This window comes from Netta rufina (assembly GCF_964035555.1).
Source record: "Netta rufina genome assembly, chromosome: 3".
NCBI classification, from domain to species: Eukaryota; Metazoa; Chordata; class Aves; order Anseriformes; family Anatidae; genus Netta; species Netta rufina.
The window spans coordinates 39,122,668-39,143,439 of NC_140125.1; the positions used below are offsets into that span (position 1 = coordinate 39,122,668).

Below are 20,772 nucleotides of genomic sequence, written 5' to 3' on the forward strand. Positions count from 1 at the left end.
GAGTGTTCAGCAGCAGCATTGCAACACTGGACTGGGTGAAGCAGCTTGGCCTGGGGACAGCCATATTCATGGATGCGCCAGGACTGCCAGAATACGATGGCCACAAAAACTGCAGTGGGATACTGCAGCAGTTCAGCCCCTGAAATCCAAGACCATGTCTCTAGGCAAGTACTTGTTTTGACAAATTATTGTTATTGCTGTTTTTCACAGTAGCATTATGACAGGCATCTTCAGCTCCTAGGTAGACATACACTTTTGAAATTGAAGCAGAAGTACAAGTAATAAGAAAGGTTCTAGAAGTGTGGTCTACAGGGTGTTAATACTCTGTATGAGGAAAACTGGGCAAACTCTAAAAAAAAAAAAAAAAAAAAAGCTGGACAGTACAGGCCCTTGTCAGCTTACTTCTCAGGTCTCAGATATAGGCAACCTTAGATTGTTCTTTTGTTCTGTAAAGATCAATGCAAACCTTTATTTTCTATAAATAATTTAATAAATACTTTTGTTTTACAATGATACAACAAATGACAAATTCATAGCAAATGAGTCACAAAGAATTTAGGATCAGTATACTTTAATAAGGTATCAGTGTCAAAATACATTTCCTTATCAAGTTAAAGTTCCCATACAGTTATAATATTGTCAATAAGAATTCAGCAATATAGATTATGAAATAATTATGATAAAAAGTATGATTAATATTAAGACATGGAATATTTTTCAGAGTGTTTTAGTAAACTGTTAGGGTATAACATTTTTAATGCTGAAACTACACAAATAAGAAACAGAAAAGAGCAGTATTCAAGTGTCTTTAATCCTTGAAGCCTTTAAGTCCTTGCCACTGAAGGTTTGTCAAATCTGGCTTGTCAATTTTCATTACTTTTTGATGCTTAAAATATGTTGGTTTTTTTTTTTCCCACATAGAAATAAGATCACTTTAGGAGTAGCTTATTTTTGGTAATAAACTCTTGAAAGATCTAGCTGCAATAGGGGCTATATCTTTTTTTTTTTTTTTTAATGTTATGTACCAATAATAACAACAACAAAAGATATGCTTTTCTAAGAGTGCACAGTGTGTATGATTAAGACTCACTTAACACAGCGATCTCCGAAGTGCTCAATGAACCCAAGGCTCCCTCTCTGCAAGCTTCAGTGCATGATAGAAAGCAAATTTATAAAACACATTATTTTTAGACTTCCAGTTCCACTGAAGCCTATCTTTGTTCTAAGTTTCTGGGCCAGATTTTTTACCTGTTGTATATTGCCACTGTTCCATTTTTTTCAGCAAAACTACAATGATCTATACCAGTGGAGGAAACAAGATGGACGTATTCCAATACATTACCCTGGTTTGTATGCATTTCAGAGTCAGAACTGCTCACCTGCCTTTTATTAGCTTAATATTTTTGCTGTTTAAGTACACTCTAATTTCAACCTTAGCCTTTGAAAGCATTCAAAGCCTTACTTTTTAAAATATGTGCATGACAATAAATGATAGTTGAAGTTCTGAAAATGTCTGGCTGAATTTAATGACATTTCAGATCTTGACTAATATAAGGTAAATTAAAATGAGAGAGACCTGTCTGCCAGTAATTCATCTCACTACACAATCCTTAATTATTTTTGTCTACTTATAACTGAGTTAGCCTAATATACTGGGAAATACTACTTTTAGTTTTAATGATTCAATATTGAAATTATATTGCTAGCTAGCATATAACATGAAAAAGGCTAGCATTATTCAGAGATGTTAGTACTGGCCATTGGTGAGATTCCTGAAGTGTCAGCAACATCCTAAGAAATACTACTAGTTCTAGCAGAAACAGCTCTTATAGTTGTTGTGTCCTAGATACAGCAAAAGTACCAAGAGATGATTAACAACTGACCCAGAGAGTTATTATAATAATAAAAAAATCTGTTTTGTGTAAAAATAGAGAGAACAACAAAGCACAAAACAAGAAATCCCAACACAAACAACAATCCTCCACTGGGGTAAATCTGTAGGACTCCCTTGTCTGTAGAGCTAAGCCAGGTTAAGTCAGCTGAGAATGTGGCTTGCTTCGGAGGAAAAAAGCTTACAACGTGCAACCTTCACAGATACCCACAAACATTGTAGTTCACCATTCACATTTCTTTCAACAAAGTGTATAAAAATGAAGGGAAGGGGAGGGAGTCAGAAGGCTGGGAATTTTTTCTTTAGTATGCTTTCCCAAAAGTTATTAAAGTTACAATACAATAAATGCTGGAAAACAGAAAGACTCAAAGGATATCAATTTGGCAGATCAACAAAAAACTGTGGTTGGAGATCAAATTTGTTTCATTCGTCTTTGGCAATAAAAATAAATCTTTGCAGTACTGCAGCCAAAGTATCACAAGATGAGGCATTTATACCACAGCTTTTTACTAGCATGAAAACTGAAGAAAATCTGAGAGTATAAATTACAGGTAATGAGATAAGGGGAGGGTAATCAAACTCTCTAAACAACACATTAATTGCAATAGAGAAAATACAGTAGATGTATTTCTTTAACATGAATAATAAAGTGAGTAACTTCAAAAGGCCACTATTTGGTAATGTGGACAGGTTCAATATCTAAGTAAAATCCTGTAAAAGTGTATTGGTATTAGAAATTGTCTACTTGCAAAAATATATTTAAAAACTGAAGCTGTTTTGAACAGTATAGGCCAAGGAATATTGCAGGATCGCTCAGGTTGCCTGGTCCAGGGCTCTGAGCAGTTCACTGCCCTGCAGAAGCGTGGAACTGCCCAAAACAGGGACGTTAACCTCACAGTCATATCTTGTCAACTCAGGCAACAAATATGGTTCAAAGGAGGGTCCCAGCAGACGACTTGTCACACCTGAAAGAGAGTAAAGTGAGTCATGGCACTGAGACCAGAGACAGAGAATGAGAGAGCGAGAATTTCTTTCCTCTCCTCCCTCTTCTGTTTATATTAGTTACAATTTAATTTTCTACTTATGTCAGTGTGCCTCAGAACACCACCAGTTACAGTTTTTAGAGCAAACCTATGCCTCTCAGCCATAACAGCTTACAAGCATGAAGTTTTCCACCTCTATCCCCAATTTAGATTGCTCTGAGGAAAATGATACTGGTGCAAGTGAGGAAAGCTATAGTAAACAACAGTTTCTAAATTGACACCTGCACTCCCTCTACATAAACCTCCCTTCATTACTGATTGTCGTTTGTAGAAGGCATATGTTAGACTGTAACCTAATTCAAGCATCAATGCTGCACTGCAGTTGTTTAGTATAGTTTAATCAATTCCATCACAAGGCAACAATACGTAAGAGGATGGCTAGACCACCAAGGCACAAAGGCGTTAAGTTCAATTGAAATGAAGAGCAAAACTATTTTTCCCTCATATATCACAAATGTAAACGTTAACGTTTCATACTAAACAGCACTTAACTTTGCATTTTGTGAAACAAAATTGTGGTTCTCAGTTTATCATCCTCTGTTGTTGTTAAAGTTTTTACTTCATGTAATCAGCTATTTCCAATTGCTGTATTTGAAGTCTCTTACCTGATACTTTATGAGTTGGCTGGGCAGGATAGTCCTGATAATGGGAACTGTAAAACTGAGGGGGAAACGCTCCTGCTTTCAAATTCTCACCAGGACTGCCACAGGTGGGTTGCTGTTGCTGCTGTTGCTGCTGTTGCTGCTGTTGCTGTTGCAGTTGATTCATTGGTTGGCTCAGGCCTCTCGAGTTACAGACAAACTCATCTAATTTACATAGAAGGAAAAAGAGAAGTTAAATTAAGCTATTGTAATAGTTATAGTAGCTAATACTAATTCAAAGCAAAGCAATCATCAGCGTGATGATCACACAGTGTAGACATCCCTACATATTGTAGCAAAGCATGTCCAAAACCAGTGCTATCTCTGGGAGTAGTATTGTACTCAAGACAGTCAAATAAATACGCACAATATTGCAGAGAGGAAGTATCAGTTCTATCTCTGAGGTGTCTGCACATTACATCAGCATTAGCTAAACCCACCTCCATTAAATTGATCCCTATTGCCTCCAAAGCAAGGGCATGAACATACAGGAAACAATCTACTTGGTAGCTATCAACTGTACCATAAATCATTTAGCTCTTACTGATACAAACTGATCTCTAATTTTAGCTTACTGATTTTTTGACAGTGCTTATTAACATTTCCTCTTGAAAGAGTTTTTATTTCTATTCAAATTTTCTTAACATTTTGTTTCAGCACTTAACATTGCAAAATCAATTTCTTTTCTCTTACCAGTAAGAACACTTGTGCTGAGAGACTTCTTTTCTGAAACCAAGGAACAATTTTCCCCTTTGAGAAATTTCATTCTCTTCCACATTAAGTGAGATGGGTTAGTGACAGATGGATCTCCCTACAATTTGGAGAAAAACAAAACATGATCACACTGATGATCTTGGTATGTTCATAGTTTTGAAGGGGATGCATTTTCTCATAATTACCCCACTCAGTTGTTGCAATGCTTGTTCTTCATAATCCAGTTGTCGCTTCAGTTTCAAACTATTAGACAGAGCAATTCTTGCTGGGTTTATATCTATGCCTCGTTGCCCAAAAGCATCCAGTGGCCTGTTGAGAAAGGATCTTTGGGTGAGCAGGGAGGCAAATCTAAACAACCTAGTTCCATTTAAGCTGCCTTTGATGCATGACGCTGGACATCACGTGTTTTTGTTTCCTTTTGTCAGTCATCCTACAAGCTTTGGAAACATTTGACTTTTGGGATCAAAGACTAATGAAAGATTAGCATAAACAGCCTCTAGAAATCTCCAGACAGGCATAAAAATACTGTGGAAAAGAGTCATGAGATTTTTTTAAGTTTAGGATTTTGAGAGCCATGCCTATCCCCTTGCTTTGCATAGTAACACACAAGTTGCTGTTTGGAGACAAACCTTCTGTTTCCAAGTGTATGTTCAGATGCTGACATTTCTGCCCGCAACAAGAAAAACCCTGAAAGCAAACTTCAGGTAAACTGCACAACTCCGTATTTTAAAAGGACTGTGCCTATTTTATGCACTTCTTGACTGTTTCTCATGGCAAGCTTTGAAAACCCACACTCTGCTTGCTACCCAAGAGCTACAGACAAAATGATAGGAAACTGCCAGGACCGTCACTTCTGAGCTACACCTCATCCCATACTGTTTGTGTGTACCAGAAAGTAACAGAGATGAGGAAGAGCTGGAGAGAGAAAAAAAAAAAAAAAAACACAAAAAGTTATTTTAAATTTTAGTTGTAGTACCTATACATGCCAGCAATAAGTGTACTGTCATCCCTGTCTCTCCTTTGTCTTCTGTTGTGCAAAAAACATGTGCAAAATCAGAAAGTAAGCATGTGTCCCAACTTACCAGTAAGCCTTTTCAGAACTTTTCTAAACTGCATAAAGTAAAGCAGGCTTGGCAAAATCACTTTGCGTAATTTTTACTTGACAACTATGAAACACAGTCACGCGTCTTTACAAGCAACAGAAAGATAGCCCACTTGGGCTTCTACGACTGACTGCCACTGGGAGAGGACCACAACAATTTCCCCGGAATTGCAATCTGATGCCTTTCAAAACAAGTTATTTCAGCTGAACTGAGGAAAAGAATTTTTCAAGATTATGACCTCCCTCCCCCAGATATTTCCTGAGTAAGACAATTATAATACAGAAGCTCTTACCTTTTTTTATATATGGGCATGCCGGGAGAATGTATTGGGGGCCCTGAGGGTGAACTTGATAAGGTTCCTGAGTATTTATCCATGAGTCTCCATTTAGCTGGAACATATTCTAATGGGGGATCAGGTGGCCATTGGGTGTTTGGTCTTCCTCCCATCGAAGACAGGGGAGTGCTGGCTTGGTCGTGGTATGGCGGCAGCGATGACCTACTCATATTGTTGAAGAACACAGATGACAGTGACCCATGACCAGGGTTAATGTTTTTATTTGATAGCTGTGGGCAATATTTCTCTGGGAGGAACTGATTCTGTGAAGCAGAAGCAAGGGGTTGGAAGATAGTACTCATGCTACTTAGACTCTGCTGGGTATTTTGTGCACTTTCAGAGAGAGGACGTTCTTCTTGGCATATCGGGCTGAGCTGGAAATCTTCTCCATCCATAGGAATGTAAGGAGCCAAGGTTTCAAGGTCCAGTTCATTGAAGTCAGTCTGCAAAAAAATGAAATAAGTAAGTTCATAAAGAACCTAAAAGTTAATAACAGTTGTGCTGATGTGATGTGAAACGCTACTAGGGAGACTGTAAAGCTAGAAAGTCACTGTATGCTGAATTTATGTAAATGAAACTCACCTGCTCCTATTTATAGAAATGTCTTGTTTCTTTCAATGGCATAAATGTTGTACTCGTTTTGAACTGAACAGAGTTAATTTTCTTCTTAGTAGCTCACACAGTGTTATGTTTTTGGACTTGTGAGCAAAACAGTGTTGATACACCATTGTTTTAGCTACTGCTGAGTAGTGCATACAGAATGAAGGCCTTCTCCGTTTTTCACCCTGCACACCCCCAAGGAGGAGGCTTGGGGTGCACAACAAGTTGTGAGGGGACACAGGCAGGACATCTGCCTCCAACTGACCACAGGGATATTCCATACCACACGACACTGTGCTCAGAAATAAAAGTTGGGGGAAAGAAGGAGGGGTAGGGAGACATTCAGAGTTATGATGTTTGTCTTCCTAAGAAACCACTACACATGATAGAGCCCCGCTTTCCTGGAAATGGCTGAATAGTTGCCTGCCAATCGGAAGTAGTGAATAAATTCCTTATTTTTGCTTTGCTTGCACATGCAGCTTTTGCTTTTGTTTATTAAGCTGTCTTTATCTCAACCCATGAATTTTCACATTTTTACCCTTCCAATTAATTCTCTCCCCCATCCCACTGTGGGGGAGAGAGCAAGTGGCGGTGAGCATCTTTGCTGCCTCTTAGGGTTAACTCAAACATTTCTCATTTTGAGGTTTTGCAGGAATTAGTCTATTTATGTTTTGTTCTAGAAAGGATGTTTACTTGCTGTTCATCAGGCCAGATTAAAAAAATATGCTGCTGCTTGTATTTCTTATCCAGTCTACAGAAACTTCCAAATTCTGAAGCTCTCTGCTGCTTCTTTCTTAGCAGTGCCACCACAGTGATACCCTAAGGCACTTACTCCATACAGTTAGGGACAGTAATATACACCTCAGCTTTTGAAAGTGTATGCCCGTGTTAATGTTGTGCATCAAAGTTTTGGTGTACGTGTGGAAATGCAATTTGCATGTTATGTCACTGTTACCTGCACATACAGCATGCATCTCTACTACCTGCTAGCATAGGACTGATTTTCATGGATTTGGAAGAGATATTAGTTCCTTACCTGGGAGTTGCACTGATTTTTTGATTCTGTGTCCATGGCAAAGAGTTTTTCAATCACCTCAATCTTCAGATCTTCATCCACAGAACTGTAATAATCTCCTGGGCTGCTTGGCTGCACAGAAATGAGAATTTGCTATAAGCAGCAAGACAACCACAGTGCTGCCTTAGCATCATGCAGCTTATACTGTGCTAGTCAGATAAACAGATCTTTGCTATGAAGAGAAAATAGCAAGATTGCATATGTACTGTCATCAAAACCTATCACATCCTCTTCTCCAACATGAGATTACTTGTCACTACAAAATTTGAGAGACATAACCAATTAGCAGAGGCACCCAATACAGGAACCTAGCTGTCTTTGGAAACTCAGACCAGTAACATGGTAGGTACACTAATAAATGATTTTGTCAAGAAAGGAAATGTTTTGCACCACCTCAATGATTTCATTTAAACTGGACATTATCTAGTAAAGATCTGGCTAAGAGAGGCTCCTGCTCTTGAGGGCAATGCCCTGAAAGTACATTCATTATTTCAGTGATGAACTGCATGGAGCTACTCTGTTGGGTAAATTTTCTCTGGAGCTTGTGTTGGATAAGGTTTCTGGATGAAGACTGTAGCTTCTAGTGAACAAACAGAAAGAGGATTGGTCTAAGGGAGATTGTGCTAGTGGCCAGACCGTTTTACATTGGCATTTCATTTAAGGCTAATTCCATGAATGGTGGTTGCAAGTTCATCTACCAGTTGGTTTATAGACTATCATAATTACTGACTGAGCTGGGACAAAATGAGGATTAAAATACAAAGGCATGATATAGTTCCCATTTGATATTTTTGCTATTGATCCTTAAGGTATACACAGTACAGCAGGGATATAGTTATGCTGGGTCTGATTACAAGCATTGAGACAGGACTGCTAGTATGAAAACATCACCTGCATATATTGATGGACCTACACAGAAAACACCGCTTTCACATTTTTTTTTAAAGCTTTTCTTACCGTGGAACAGCTACTGTTGCTGCTTGCACTTGGAGTACTGCTGCCGGGTGCAATCTGAGGCATGGTAAAGGATGGTATCGTCAGTGTTTCACCTTGAGCAGCATGGCTTTTCACTTCCACTGGCCAGGGTTTATTTGGTGTCAAAACAGTGCTGGTAAAGGCAGGGGCTTCCTCAAACTTCTGTGTCCCTGGAAAGAGTTGTAACAATATTAATGGATGCCTTTAGCTCGCGTACCCTGTTATGATATAACTACAGCTATTCATTAAAAGTGAACCCTGCTCCTAGTTGCCATAACAATAAGTTGGCAAAGATTTACTGTATCTTGTTTAGTCAGCAAGAAAAACCTGATTCTGCTCTCATTCACAGAAATTTTCTACTGATATGAGCACACAGGCTCTTATGACTGTTACTCCTAATTTCTACACAGCAAACAGAACTTGTCTATTAAGTTCTTAAATGTAGGCTCATACATGGTTCTTTGTTACACAAAAATTATTTGCACAAATACTAACCAAAATCCAGGGAAATAATGGCATCTCCAGGTGTTGGTGCCAGCTGCGCAAGTTCCTCTGGTTCTTCCTTTAGCTTAGTAAACAAGAAATCACTCTTCTCTGTCCCGGGGATCCCGTTCTCGAAGGCAGTGCTCATCGTGAGCAGGTGAGGCTTGAAGAGCGATTCCGTTTGGTCCATAGAGAACACTATATCATTCTTCTCAATTTCACTAGAAAAAAAAAAAAAAGATTTAAGGCATTTTGCTCTGTAAAGGAAAAAGATGTGGTAACACAGGTATTACAGACTCTCTAAAGATCAGCTGTAAGAGCATTTTGGTGGCTCTCGGTGGAATGCCAGGCTCTTGACAGGCGAGGCACGGTTCCAGCGTTGCTGAGCACCACAATCTCAGATGACGCAGAGAATGTGGTCAGGACTTCTGTGGGAATACTCGGGGCTTTGTTGCTCTGTTTTTTCAAGGGATGTAGTCCAGGCTATAATGACCCAGACTCAAATAAGTATTTCCTATTTTGGCCTCATCTAGGGCCAAAAATACTTGGGTTTTGCCAGACAAAGACTATTCTGTGGTCCTGATTTTTGAGGAGGAAAATGGCTTTTCCTAGCAACACAAGTTACAATTACTACTGAATTTTATCTCTCTTGTCACTGTACTAGAAAAATAAAACATATTTAGTCATTGTGTTGCAAAACAAAATCTTTACTGCAGGCTTTATTCTCTGGTCTACTAGCAGAGCAGTTGCTCTGTAGAAGAGACTATAGTGTATTTCAACAGCTTGTATGGGAACAGTGATGCCATATTCTTCATGAATGTCTAACATCAGTAAACAAGCTTGAACAAACATGACTAAACTGATTTAAGCATAGAACCAATGGATAAATAGACCCTTCAAAAACACCTCTGATTAATGCACTTCTTCCAGCAGATGGATTTAAGTGTGTTGTTTTTGTTGTTGTTCTGCACAACTTACCTCAGCACATAGTTGACACAGATGATGCACTGAGGCTGTAGGTTGCGCGTGTTGTAAATGACAGTCCCTTGAGTCTCCAGCCATACGTATCCACCATGCTTGGCAAGCATACGGTACTGGCCAGTCACCACTTGACCTTTTGTGCACACTGAGAAATGAGAGCAGAGAAATAAAAATAATGTTGCAGCACAAATTAGAATGCACTATATGTAACAGTAATTTAAATAAACCTGTTTCTGAGTTTTCATTACACAAAACCACACAAAAACATTTGTAAGTAAGGATGCTTAATTTCTGGCAAATTCAGCCATTTTTGATATAAAAGGGGCTGTTAAGCTGATGTTCCCACTCAAGGTGCATGGCATTTGAGTTCTTTGGATGGACTGAGTATTCAAATCAGGGTGTGGGACTTTTTGATTTCAATATAAGATCCTAGTTGCTCCCCAAATAAACCCCACTGCATATTTCTTTAAAGTCCCTTTTCTAGTACAATTGCTCTCAATTTAGGTTCCCAAATGGATCTGTACAAAAGGAAATTTATTTAGGAAGCTATTCAATAGTCTCCTTATTTAGGTGATGGATATTCCCAAGAATCAGATGATTTAAAAGCAATCTCCACAGAAAGTTACTGTCATGATTTCATTTCATACCAATCTCTTTTCCATGCCTTAGAGTAAGGAGCTGGAGATAACAACACAATGAAAGCGAAGATATCACCAGAACAACAGTGGTCTTAAGTGACTGAAGAAGTAATATCACTTAAAAAGGCATCGTTAAGAAAGGTAAATGGGTTTAAAGTTTCATGTAGATGTCTGAAAGGTTGAGGATCCCCCAGGTATTTTGTAATACTTGGGGAGAATGAGATTTCAGTATGGAGCTCTGGACTTCTGAGACGTGTAGTTTTATGATGTGCTGCCAGGTGCAAACCCCTTCCTAAAAGCAAGGGATATTATCATGCAATTTATAGTCATCAGTTGGGGAAAATATTGCTGATTGAAAGTGGTAAAATTAGGGCTGAGTGTTGGAGTATGCAGGCAGTACAAACAAGAGGTTGTATTTGTAAGCAGACATAGTCGCGCTGAGTGGCAAAATGGGAACTGGCACAACAAAACCTTTGAACACTTTGGCAATCTTTCCTTTTAAACAGCTTTTATGCATTAAGACAGTACGCCATCAAACTAATGCCCTAAAAATAAAGCAAATTGGCTCAGGAAGGCTGGAACTTGATTCTGCAGTCTTTATACAGAAAAATTCCTTGTGAATGTGGCCATTAACAGAAACTATTTATTGTCAGTCTCTCCTACATTGCCACTACACAAATGTACAATGCAGGCCTTGGAAACACAACTGGTTTGCAGATAATTGTTACTGTGTTTATCTTTCTATCTCTGAAGTTTGTTTGTTTGTTTTCTTCCTAGGAGTATCTAATCATCCTTTATTTAATTTATTTAGACAAAGCAGAACATTACCTTTATTGATTAAATACTTCTGGTGGAACAAAATCAAAAGCCTTTCATTTCAAAGTGTTTTAGTGACTGAACTGTTCTGCTCTGCTTGTGAAACATAATTACACTGCTTCCTAATCATCAGCTCATCAATAAGAGTCACAGTGTAGGCGCCTGCTACATTACAAAGAAGCTTTTTACTGCTTTAATCTTTTTTATTAATATTATTCAAAGCATGTCATGTTCTGATATAATAAAGTACAGCAGAATCCCTCCTTGGGGTAATCTCATAAATTACTAATACACTTGTAACTGCTGACTTTGTTATCAATGCTGCATTAAAGGTTCTGGCTTTGGAGTGGATTTCTCTTTCTTTCTTTCTTTCTCTTTTTCTCTCTCTCTCTCTCTCTCTCTCTCTCTTTCATATACATTTATATACTTACATACATACATTCCTGTGTCTTTACAGAATTAGTATCATCTCAATGAAACATGCTCACATTAGATACCTTATATTGGGGAAGAGAAGGGGGGAGGCAGAGATGAATTTAATTTAATATAAAGTTTGCTTTTTTAATTGCTGAGAAATGTTTAAGAAATATGATTCACTTGGAAGGCTTATTGAACTTCTGCTTGTACTACCAAGTGACATGCCCCAGATGGTGACAACAGCTCCCCAACAAGGTCAACAGCAAAATTCCCATTGGCTTTAACAGCAACACGACCCAACCCTACTAGAAGTGTTTATTGACTATTAATCCCTGAATGGAAAATATAGCTCTACAGTCAATCACTTGTGTAGATTTATGTAACAAAACAGAGATTTTCACCTTGCTTGCATAATATGTGAAAAACTGGGTATGCTAACTGCTGCCAAATGCTTTCTAATCTTTCTTTTGATGATGACTAATTAAGACTTTCATATTCTATATGCAACTATATTTCCAACTCAGAACACAGACTACTGTGCCTTGCTTGAATGCAAGGTTAGTATTGAAAAAGTTTGGCACTGAAAACAAAAATCACAGTATAGTAAAACTGCACAGAGCTTGATTTTCCACTAAATTGGAAGGAAGGGAAAGAGTTCTATCTCACAGACTCATTTGAGGTTTTTCTCCCTCTCTCTTCCATCTTCAGACTCCTATCTCCTACGTATCTTTACAATACTAAGCGGTTGGCACTATCAGAATTGATGCCTATATTGTTGTATGAATATATACTCTATATAAAATAATTCTAATAAAGTGCTAGTTTAATAAATACAGGAGTATTGAACACAAATACCATATTTGGTTCTGCACTCTGACTTGTGTCTCTATGTAAGCCAGGAGGTGCACACTTCCATGTGTAAATGAACATGGCCAGGAAGAACCAGTAAGCTGTGTGCCTGCTTGGTTGCCCTGTGCACTAGACAACATCTCAGCAATAATGGCACACATTAAGAAACCTAGGGGTTTCGAACTCAGAGAGGTTATGTGCTTGCTGAAGGCACAGCTTGCTAAGAACCCTGACTGTCCCAAAAGATAGAGGAAGCATTTCTCTTAGAAGGACTAAAAGCATTTAAAAGCATTTATTGGTTAATCACAGCATGGAGTGTGGTCCAGTGCTTCCAACAGTAGAGATCATCCATGTTGATCCTGTACAGTATCATATACACTGTGGAAGAGTTCAATCCTAAGTATTTACTATCTGTGTAGTGCACTGTGCTTTGAGCACTTTTGCTAGTTAACTCACCACTCTACACCTTCCTTTGGCTTCATTCAACATCTCAGTCAGTCCATGCCCAACAGCAACTATCCGCGGGATTTGTGCCTTTTCTATCGGCACAAAGGGAATCTAGGTGTAATCTTGTGCCCTCCATGAGATGAATCCAATTGCTACAGGGAGGAGAAGCCTCCATCAATGCCTGGTTAAGATGTTTAGTAGAAGCTCTCCAGAAATCCTTACATGGACTAGTCTTGATTCAATGGTCCTATCTAATTAATTAAATAGGGATAAACCAACATGAGCTCTCTCTCCTGCTACCAAAAAGATTGCCAATTCTCATTTCATTCCTTCTCTGGCATTATCCCATTCTTAGAAATGAAACTCAGCAATTCAAAACCAACTGTACAGCATAGCCACCGATTTTTCACAGGATGACTCTTGATAGCTCAGCATAGGCTATGCACATCTTATCTATGAATATCACTAATTCCTTTTCACTGTTAAAACCATGAACACACTTTCAAAGAAACAATTTTAAAAGATATATTCCCAGACATCCCTCTGTAAGGATGGTATTGTGCTTCTTTTTTTTTTTTTTTTTTTTAAAAGCAGTTCTGGAAACAGAATGATTCATAACAACACTGTTCTACAGCACACAACTTTAATCACTGCCAAACATTCTTTCAAATAACATTCAACTCAAAGCTATCCTGAATCCTTGCCATTGCAGCTAACACATATTCCCTTTTCCCCCTAAGGTCAGACAGCTATTCTTTACTGCTACTTTTCTCTGAGATGTACAGAAATACTTTCTCTGTAAGTATATTTGGTGGGTAATTCCCCACAGACATGATCTAAGTCATGGACTTTCCTGAGCCACAGAGACCTTGATCATAGTTAACTACATGTGGTTTCTGTTGTTGTTGGTTTTCTTTTCTTTTTTTTTTTTTTTAAACTCATGTGCTTCAGTCTAGCAGCTTTGCCTTGTTTTTATAAAAATAGCAGCAGCAGTTTTAGTGACTTTTTGCTGAGTACTCTCCCATGCACTACTAGTTCAGTGGCTGTAACAGCCAGAGGTGGGAAGCATTGTGTGTACAGTGGGCACCATGCTGTCTCCAGTATAAGTGCCACTTTTAAGGACAGAGACTGAAGACTTGAATTGAATAATTTTAAGACACTTTATGTGCAAGAGAGAAAGTGTAATTGTGTGGCTGGCTTGCTGAATAGAGGGAACAGACCTTGGCTCTGATCCCTGCTCCCAAAATGATTCAGGTATTTTATATTAAGAACAGCTAAGAGTGGCACTTTACAAAGGCATAAGAATAACAAGAAGAAACTGTTCCTAGAAGTATATGTTATCTGTACAATGACTATCCCTTTTAGAAAATCTTCTTGCACACCTGTTTTGGGTGGGGAAGGTAGTTTTTATTTGGTAGCAGATGAAAGACATTAAAAAATATGCTGCATTAAGCTCTTCCTATTGCCCTTTACAACTGCCCTTATTGCTGAGCCCAATGGTAGACTAATACCAGTAAACGCACTCATGCACTTCATTATCACTAGAATGGTAAAACCAAGCTAGTATTGCCTAACCCATCTTTTCAAATTTTCAGCTGATCTATGCATTATCCCTTAGAAAAAGATCCTCTTTTAGCTATAATCCAAATTTATTTTTAAGTATGGCAAAAATCAGTCCCTGTGGAAAGAGCAAGAGCAGTTTTCAGGGAGACAAACATAGTAACATGTAAGCTTTCTTGCAGAGTGTAAATTCTTTTCTCAGAGAATACACACACAAATACCCATCCTCACAATTTATTGAGGTATCTATGTGCAAACTGTGCCCAAAAAAATAAGAACATGACTTACAGTTCTGATGACTCTTGGTCATATTCTCCGAGTCCAAGGCATGGTAGAACTCGTACGCTGAACGGCCCAGCAGCTCCTCTGGGTGGTATCCAATCAGTTCTGTTATTCTAGGGTAAGAAAAAACAAACATTTAAAACTCCTATCACCTGACAGCACTTCACAGGTCTCAGTTCTAGTTCTTAAACTGAAAGAATTAAAACCACAATGTGAGAAATCCTGAACTTCCAAAGTCATTAGGATATGTAGAGAATTTCTAAGCATGTTCTTAAACATTTCCATGTTCAAAATAGGTTGTCTTTTGCTCCTACTGTAAAAAAAAAAATATTCCTACAGTAGTGATGTGTTGCAAATTTTCCCAGGCCTATTGCACAGCATCTCTTACAGAAGCTCACAATAGGGAAACCATTACTAGCAAAGTTCTCAAGCTGTCCACTACATACAGAAACTCCCACTATATCATCCAAAAATAAACGTGTGCAAGGTAGTAGTAGTTGGCACCATCAGTTTTGAAAGTTTATGTAAGTTTTTAAAATATACACGTGTTAACTCACTACTTTGGGTATTACATTTAATAAAATAATAAAGCAAGGTGAGAAATTAAGGGCTTTAAAAAAAAATCAAATCAGCTCTTCTACTTAGTGTTTCTCAATTGTATGAGAACTTTACCATGTGGATTAGGTTACTTGGGTGACTAATCCACAAACTAAGTAGGATTTTACACAAAGAAAGCTATGGTCTGAAAAACTAGACTTTTTTCAGAGCTTTTCTGAGTACTCAGGCAAGGCAGGATTTGTCACAAGTTTCTGAATAAATGAAAATAGGTCATCAAACTGTGCAGATGATTTTGTCTAATGAGGGGGTGGAGGAAAAGGGTTGTTTTCTCCTAAATTAAATTTGAATAAAATCCATCACATGCAACTTTACAGAAAATACAGTTAGTAAAAATTAACGTTCTATATGCATTCAAAAGCAAAGATACCATCATCTGGAATAATAAGGAAAAGCGTTACTGTTTTTCAAGTCAGTAGCAACTCTTAGATGCCTTTTCCTAGCTTTGGAAGTGCAATAACAGCCCAGAATGTTGCCCAGCAGTATCTCAAAGCAACTACAAACGGATTGCTACGCTGCCATAAGCCTTAAAAAGCCAGGAAGTTTGGAGAGGGATGGTCACGTCTTAGAGCACATCACTGCTGTGAATGGTAAGAGCTGAGCTTTATGCTTTACAACTAAACTCCCTTGGTAGGGTTTATCTGCCTCTACAGCTCTTTGATTAGTGGTGTTACCGCACTGCTACTTCTAAGATGCACACCCCCGGTTTGGGTTTGGGGTTTTGTGTACTTGTTGGAAGGACAGTCGTGGCCCAGCCCTCCAGACAAAAGCATGCCTTCACAAGACACACATGTAAATACTGCAAAACAAACAGAACAAGAGCATGGCAGGGATCTGGATCCCCCTCGAGCAAGGAAGACGAATAAGATGTAGCTGCGTTGTGTAGGGTTTGAAAGCCAAGGTGTTGAGTCAGCTTTTCCCTCGCCTCCACAGATGCGTGTAGCTCATACCCCCAGGACACCTTGGTTTGTCACGCTGATAACTGCTCTCTGTCCTGATCTCCACGGAATGAACCTGAGTTTGCAATGGCTCTGCTAAGCAAAGACTGTAGTTGATTTTACTGAATTCCCCCAGAAGATTTAGTCTTCTGTTTATGTTTACAGCTTTATTTACGCTTACAGCTAGACCAACAAAGGGGAAATTCTTGAATCAGATTTCAAAGAGTTGCTTTTTTTGGACTGTCTTCACTGACAAGTTTCTGATCTTTTAAATTGCAACACAGTCAAATCTATAACTTTTCTCCGAAACCACAATGCTTTTTCTTTTCAATAAAAGCAGAAGTTCTCATAACAAGTGAGTCACAAGAGCTGAACGTCAGGAGAAAACACTGAATACAGAAGGAGCCCTAATAAAACAAAGGCTCCCGAAGTACATTTGCTGCTTGCCTTTGTGCAGTTGGTGTCATACATTGGTGTAAGTGGCCAGAGGCTTTTGCCAGGACCAGTGTAAACATGCAACCTTCAAAAACAGCAAATCTGGCTTTTGGTTCGCATCATATCATAAAGCCATCAAGATTAGCTTGGAGCTCAGCACAAGGGGAAGGCTTTTAAAGTGCAGGATTTAATCTTAATCCTGTCACTTGGAGCTCAAAGACAAGTGGGGATTGCATGTGGAGAATGAAAAGGAAATAAAAGAATTGGGAAAGAAAAAAAAAAAAAAAAAAAAAAGGAAGCATCATGCACCGAGGAGCACCAATGCAAATCCCAAACCACACCACAACCATAATGGGTGTCAACAATGGAACTGAGATAGCGAGCAGAAACCATGCCTTACAGCAAGCTGAGGGACTCTTAACTCTCTTCATATATGGATTGCAATCTGTGTGCCAAAATTGTCTATTCCAATCCTGTAATTCTCCTCTCAAATTATTCATTACTGATCAGGTCATAACAAGTATCCTTACTATAAAATTACCCTTCGTGTCATTCCATGGCACAGAAAGACTCATAGTGTAATCCTGCTGTGATTATGTCAAATTTAATTACATTGAATTTGGTCTCGGATTAAAGTTAGCAAGTGGTATGCAGGTTTTTACCTCAACCAAGTAAAATGTATACAAAAAGAAAAAATTAAGATACCTACAAACCCCAAGATACTGACCAAACTCTAAACCCAGGCCAGGTAACAGTGAAATACCAGTCAAGAGTAATAGTTTTAGAATAGTTACTTAAAAAAAATAAAAGGCTTATCAGCCCCTCTGCCCTAGCTAATTGATCTGTTAATGTGCTACCACTACTCAGCTTCATTACATTTCTCTTTAAACACTCTTAGGAAGAAAATACTTATTTTTCTCTTATTTTTTCCCGTCTCTGTCACCTCTGTCCTCTTCCTTTCCAGGACATTTGTGGAAGACTGGCTGCAGCTAACAGCCTGAACAGGCTGAAGCACAGCAGGTGGTTTAGCAGCCACTCCGCTGATGTTGCCTGAGCATGGCTTTGGCTCTGGCCATTTTAGAGCATCCTCCGAGCTCTGCAAGCAGTCCACAAGAGCCTCTCTGAGAGATAAAATACCAAATGAACACACAGAGCAGTAAGTGGAAAGGAAAAAGCGTCGTACGGAGGAGCTATGAGAAGTACCAAGCTAAAAAAGTCACAGAAATTTATATGCCCCATGGGACCAACGGGTCATTTACAAAACCTGAGTCCAAAGCACAAGACTTCTACTTTTGCTTAGGCACCAGACAGAAAATTGCTCTTTGTGCAAGCTGTGGAATGACAAAATAGGAAAACAAACTGCATGGTGGGTTTGGATGGCTCTCCTGTCATGCTAGGCTTTGTGTTTTCTCTGCATGTGTAAAAGCTGCACTGTTGCTAATTAGGAGGAGAATACTAATTTCTGTTGGAGAAGACGAGCGGGTTGAGAGGCCATTTATTCTCCTGCTAACCCACCCTTCCCTGAAAGCATAAAGACCTTTGGGGGAACCTTCATTTTGCCAAACTGGCACTTCAGTTTTCTGAGCTAACCCTGTCACCATGATGCAGCAGGGTCAAAATCTCAGAGCACACATGGAAGGGATGGGCAGTAGCCCTCCAGTGCAGGTCTGTCTCAGCTACTGCTATTTAAATGCTTTTTGAGCACTATTTCAGTTTCTTTTAATGCATCCATTTCTTGGATGTGGAGTAAAGGGAAACTTTTGTGCTTAAGGTACACACAACAGAGGAACAGAATATCTGAATCCTACACCTAGGTGAATGCAACTTTGGCCTTCTTTAGCTCTGAGACACGGCAAAACATAAATAAAGCTTACTTCTTCAAAGGCGTCTCCTAAGAGATGAGCTATTTCAGGTGTTTTTATTATTTTTTTTTTAATTGGGCTTTGCTGCTTTTCTGTCTCTTTACAGGAGCACAAAGGTTTTTATTGTATACTATTACTTGAGTTAAAATAGTATGATGAGAGCTAACAGCACTGAGAAGTCAGGCTCTTTGTGAAAGCCTACTGTAATGTTTACTGCTCATAAAAAATAGCTGGGTGTGTATTTGTCAGCCCTTGTGTGGACTCTGTGTGTGAGGGTGTGTATCCCTTAACAAAGCCTTTCTGTATTCAAACTGTTACCAAGTTATTGAAGTTAAATTGGTCTTGCCGGGAACAAACAAACAAACAAAGTTATACTAAAAAAAAAAACATAATAAAAAAGCCCAAACAGCCATTGCCTCTGGGGTAAAGCTGGACAAGCACTGCGGTACAGCACTGGAGACATGTTCATGACTTCTTCCACTCTAACCCAAGCTCAAAAAATGCACAAGCCTGGGACCCCCTGGCTGCTCCTCAGAGGCAGAGCTGCTCTGCTGGGGGGCATCTGCCCTGCTGGGCAAAAAGTCTAGATGGGTGCATCAGGAACTGCAACAGGACTCTGTCTCCTACTCACTTGGTCTATCTGAACCTAAATATATTTATTAACAAAATAATAATTTTAACTAATTTAATAATTCATTTTAACAGATTGCTCCTGTTCTATGTGATATTTATGAAAACAAACAAACAAATCCAGTAACAACAAAAAGCCACCACCAGAGTCAGTTTTGCCAAATGCAAATCTTTGGTTTCAGCTATCACCACTCCCCTCTCCCTGCAGCATCTGCCCCCTGAGCAGGGCTGGAGGAGGGACAGGAAGTCCTTTCAAATGCTTATTTGCTTTCTCACCTAATTTGAAAATACTCTCCAAATATAGGTCGAATGGCAAACTGACTGAAAACCTCTTGTAAGGTCCTGTGCTTGCATATTTCTATTTTACGCAGACAGACCTGGAAATAATACAATTCAGTGTCCTCTCAGCCTGGCTCCCACATGTGCTCATATTAGAAGAAACCAGATTGGGACCAACACGACTGAACTGCACCGTCCTGCGCAGTCCTATTGTGAATCACCATCCATCCTCCATCGCTCCATTTTCTCCTTCAGCTCTCTCATTACACAGTTCCAATCAAGAAAAAGCAAAAGAGTGTAACTAATTGGGTTTCTTGTAACCAGGAGCATGCAATTCCCCAAAGCAAGCGTGCCTTCCAAGTAATGGACACCATATGCTTTCCAGCGTGTCGGTGCCAGGGAACTGGTTGCCGGCTGCCTCCAGAGTCACGGCCTGCACTGCCAGCCCTCTCCCACTGCACAGGGCAGCTTTGCTTCCTTGGCCTTCTCTCCTTTCCTCTCGGGCAGGTCCCCCACAGCCATCAGGGGCAGAGTGCTCCTGCTCCCCTCCACAACACCCCAAAGAGGCAGCGGGGATGAAGGTGGAAAGGCAACGCCACCCTCAATGCCACGTTAACTGCTCTGCTTTCCAAGCCCCAGTCCCCTCCAAGATACAGCGCATGGGTTTTCCTTTGTACCTCAGGGCACCTGATGTAGTTTTGGGGTTTTCTGCCAAATGCAGATAGTTTTCACTTTTGTTTTGTGGATTTTTTCTACACAGAAACATGCTGCAGTTTATTTACATCTACCCATCACCCCAGTGCCACCAAAGTAACAGAACTCCTCTCACGCAAAGACTTTGCCTTTTTCTGACACCCTCACCAGAGACTGTCCCCGACACAGAGCCTCGTGCAGCCGAACGAAGGCCTCACTTGGATTGTTAGATTGTGCCACTGATCAGCATTTCCGCGTTACAGCTAAAATAATCTTTCCTGTAAACCACTTAGCCAAGATAAGTGGAGCAAGGGAATGTTTTTAAGTCGATCTCCAGGAATGGCTGAAGCAGGCATTTAACAAGACAAGAATTTGAATTATGGACCAACTTTTTAATATTTATGTCTTAAAAAAGCTGTCTTTACAGGCTTATCGCCTCGCTAAAGTTGTTTCAGGAATACAAATGCCACC

The 20,772-nt window shown here is 39.4% G+C and overlaps 1 protein-coding gene across 1 annotated transcript in view; it reads right to left on the reverse strand.

Moving 5' to 3' along the window:
- Positions 1-944: 944 nt before the first annotated feature.
- EPAS1 (endothelial PAS domain protein 1) overlaps positions 945-20,772 on the reverse strand; it is a 79,681-nt gene continuing 59,853 nt past the window's right edge. Inside the window, exons 7-16 of the mRNA XM_084283686.1 lie at positions 14,856-14,962; positions 9,838-9,985; positions 8,872-9,080; positions 8,359-8,546; positions 7,363-7,473; positions 5,685-6,169; positions 4,475-4,598; positions 4,269-4,386; positions 3,540-3,740; positions 945-2,856 (exon numbers count right to left, since the gene is read on the reverse strand). Coding sequence (XP_084139812.1) covers positions 2,705-2,856; positions 3,540-3,740; positions 4,269-4,386; positions 4,475-4,598; positions 5,685-6,169; positions 7,363-7,473; positions 8,359-8,546; positions 8,872-9,080; positions 9,838-9,985; positions 14,856-14,962 — 1,843 coding nt within the window. The 3' untranslated portion in view covers positions 945-2,704. The remainder of the gene's footprint in view (positions 2,857-3,539; positions 3,741-4,268; positions 4,387-4,474; positions 4,599-5,684; positions 6,170-7,362; positions 7,474-8,358; positions 8,547-8,871; positions 9,081-9,837; positions 9,986-14,855; positions 14,963-20,772) is intronic.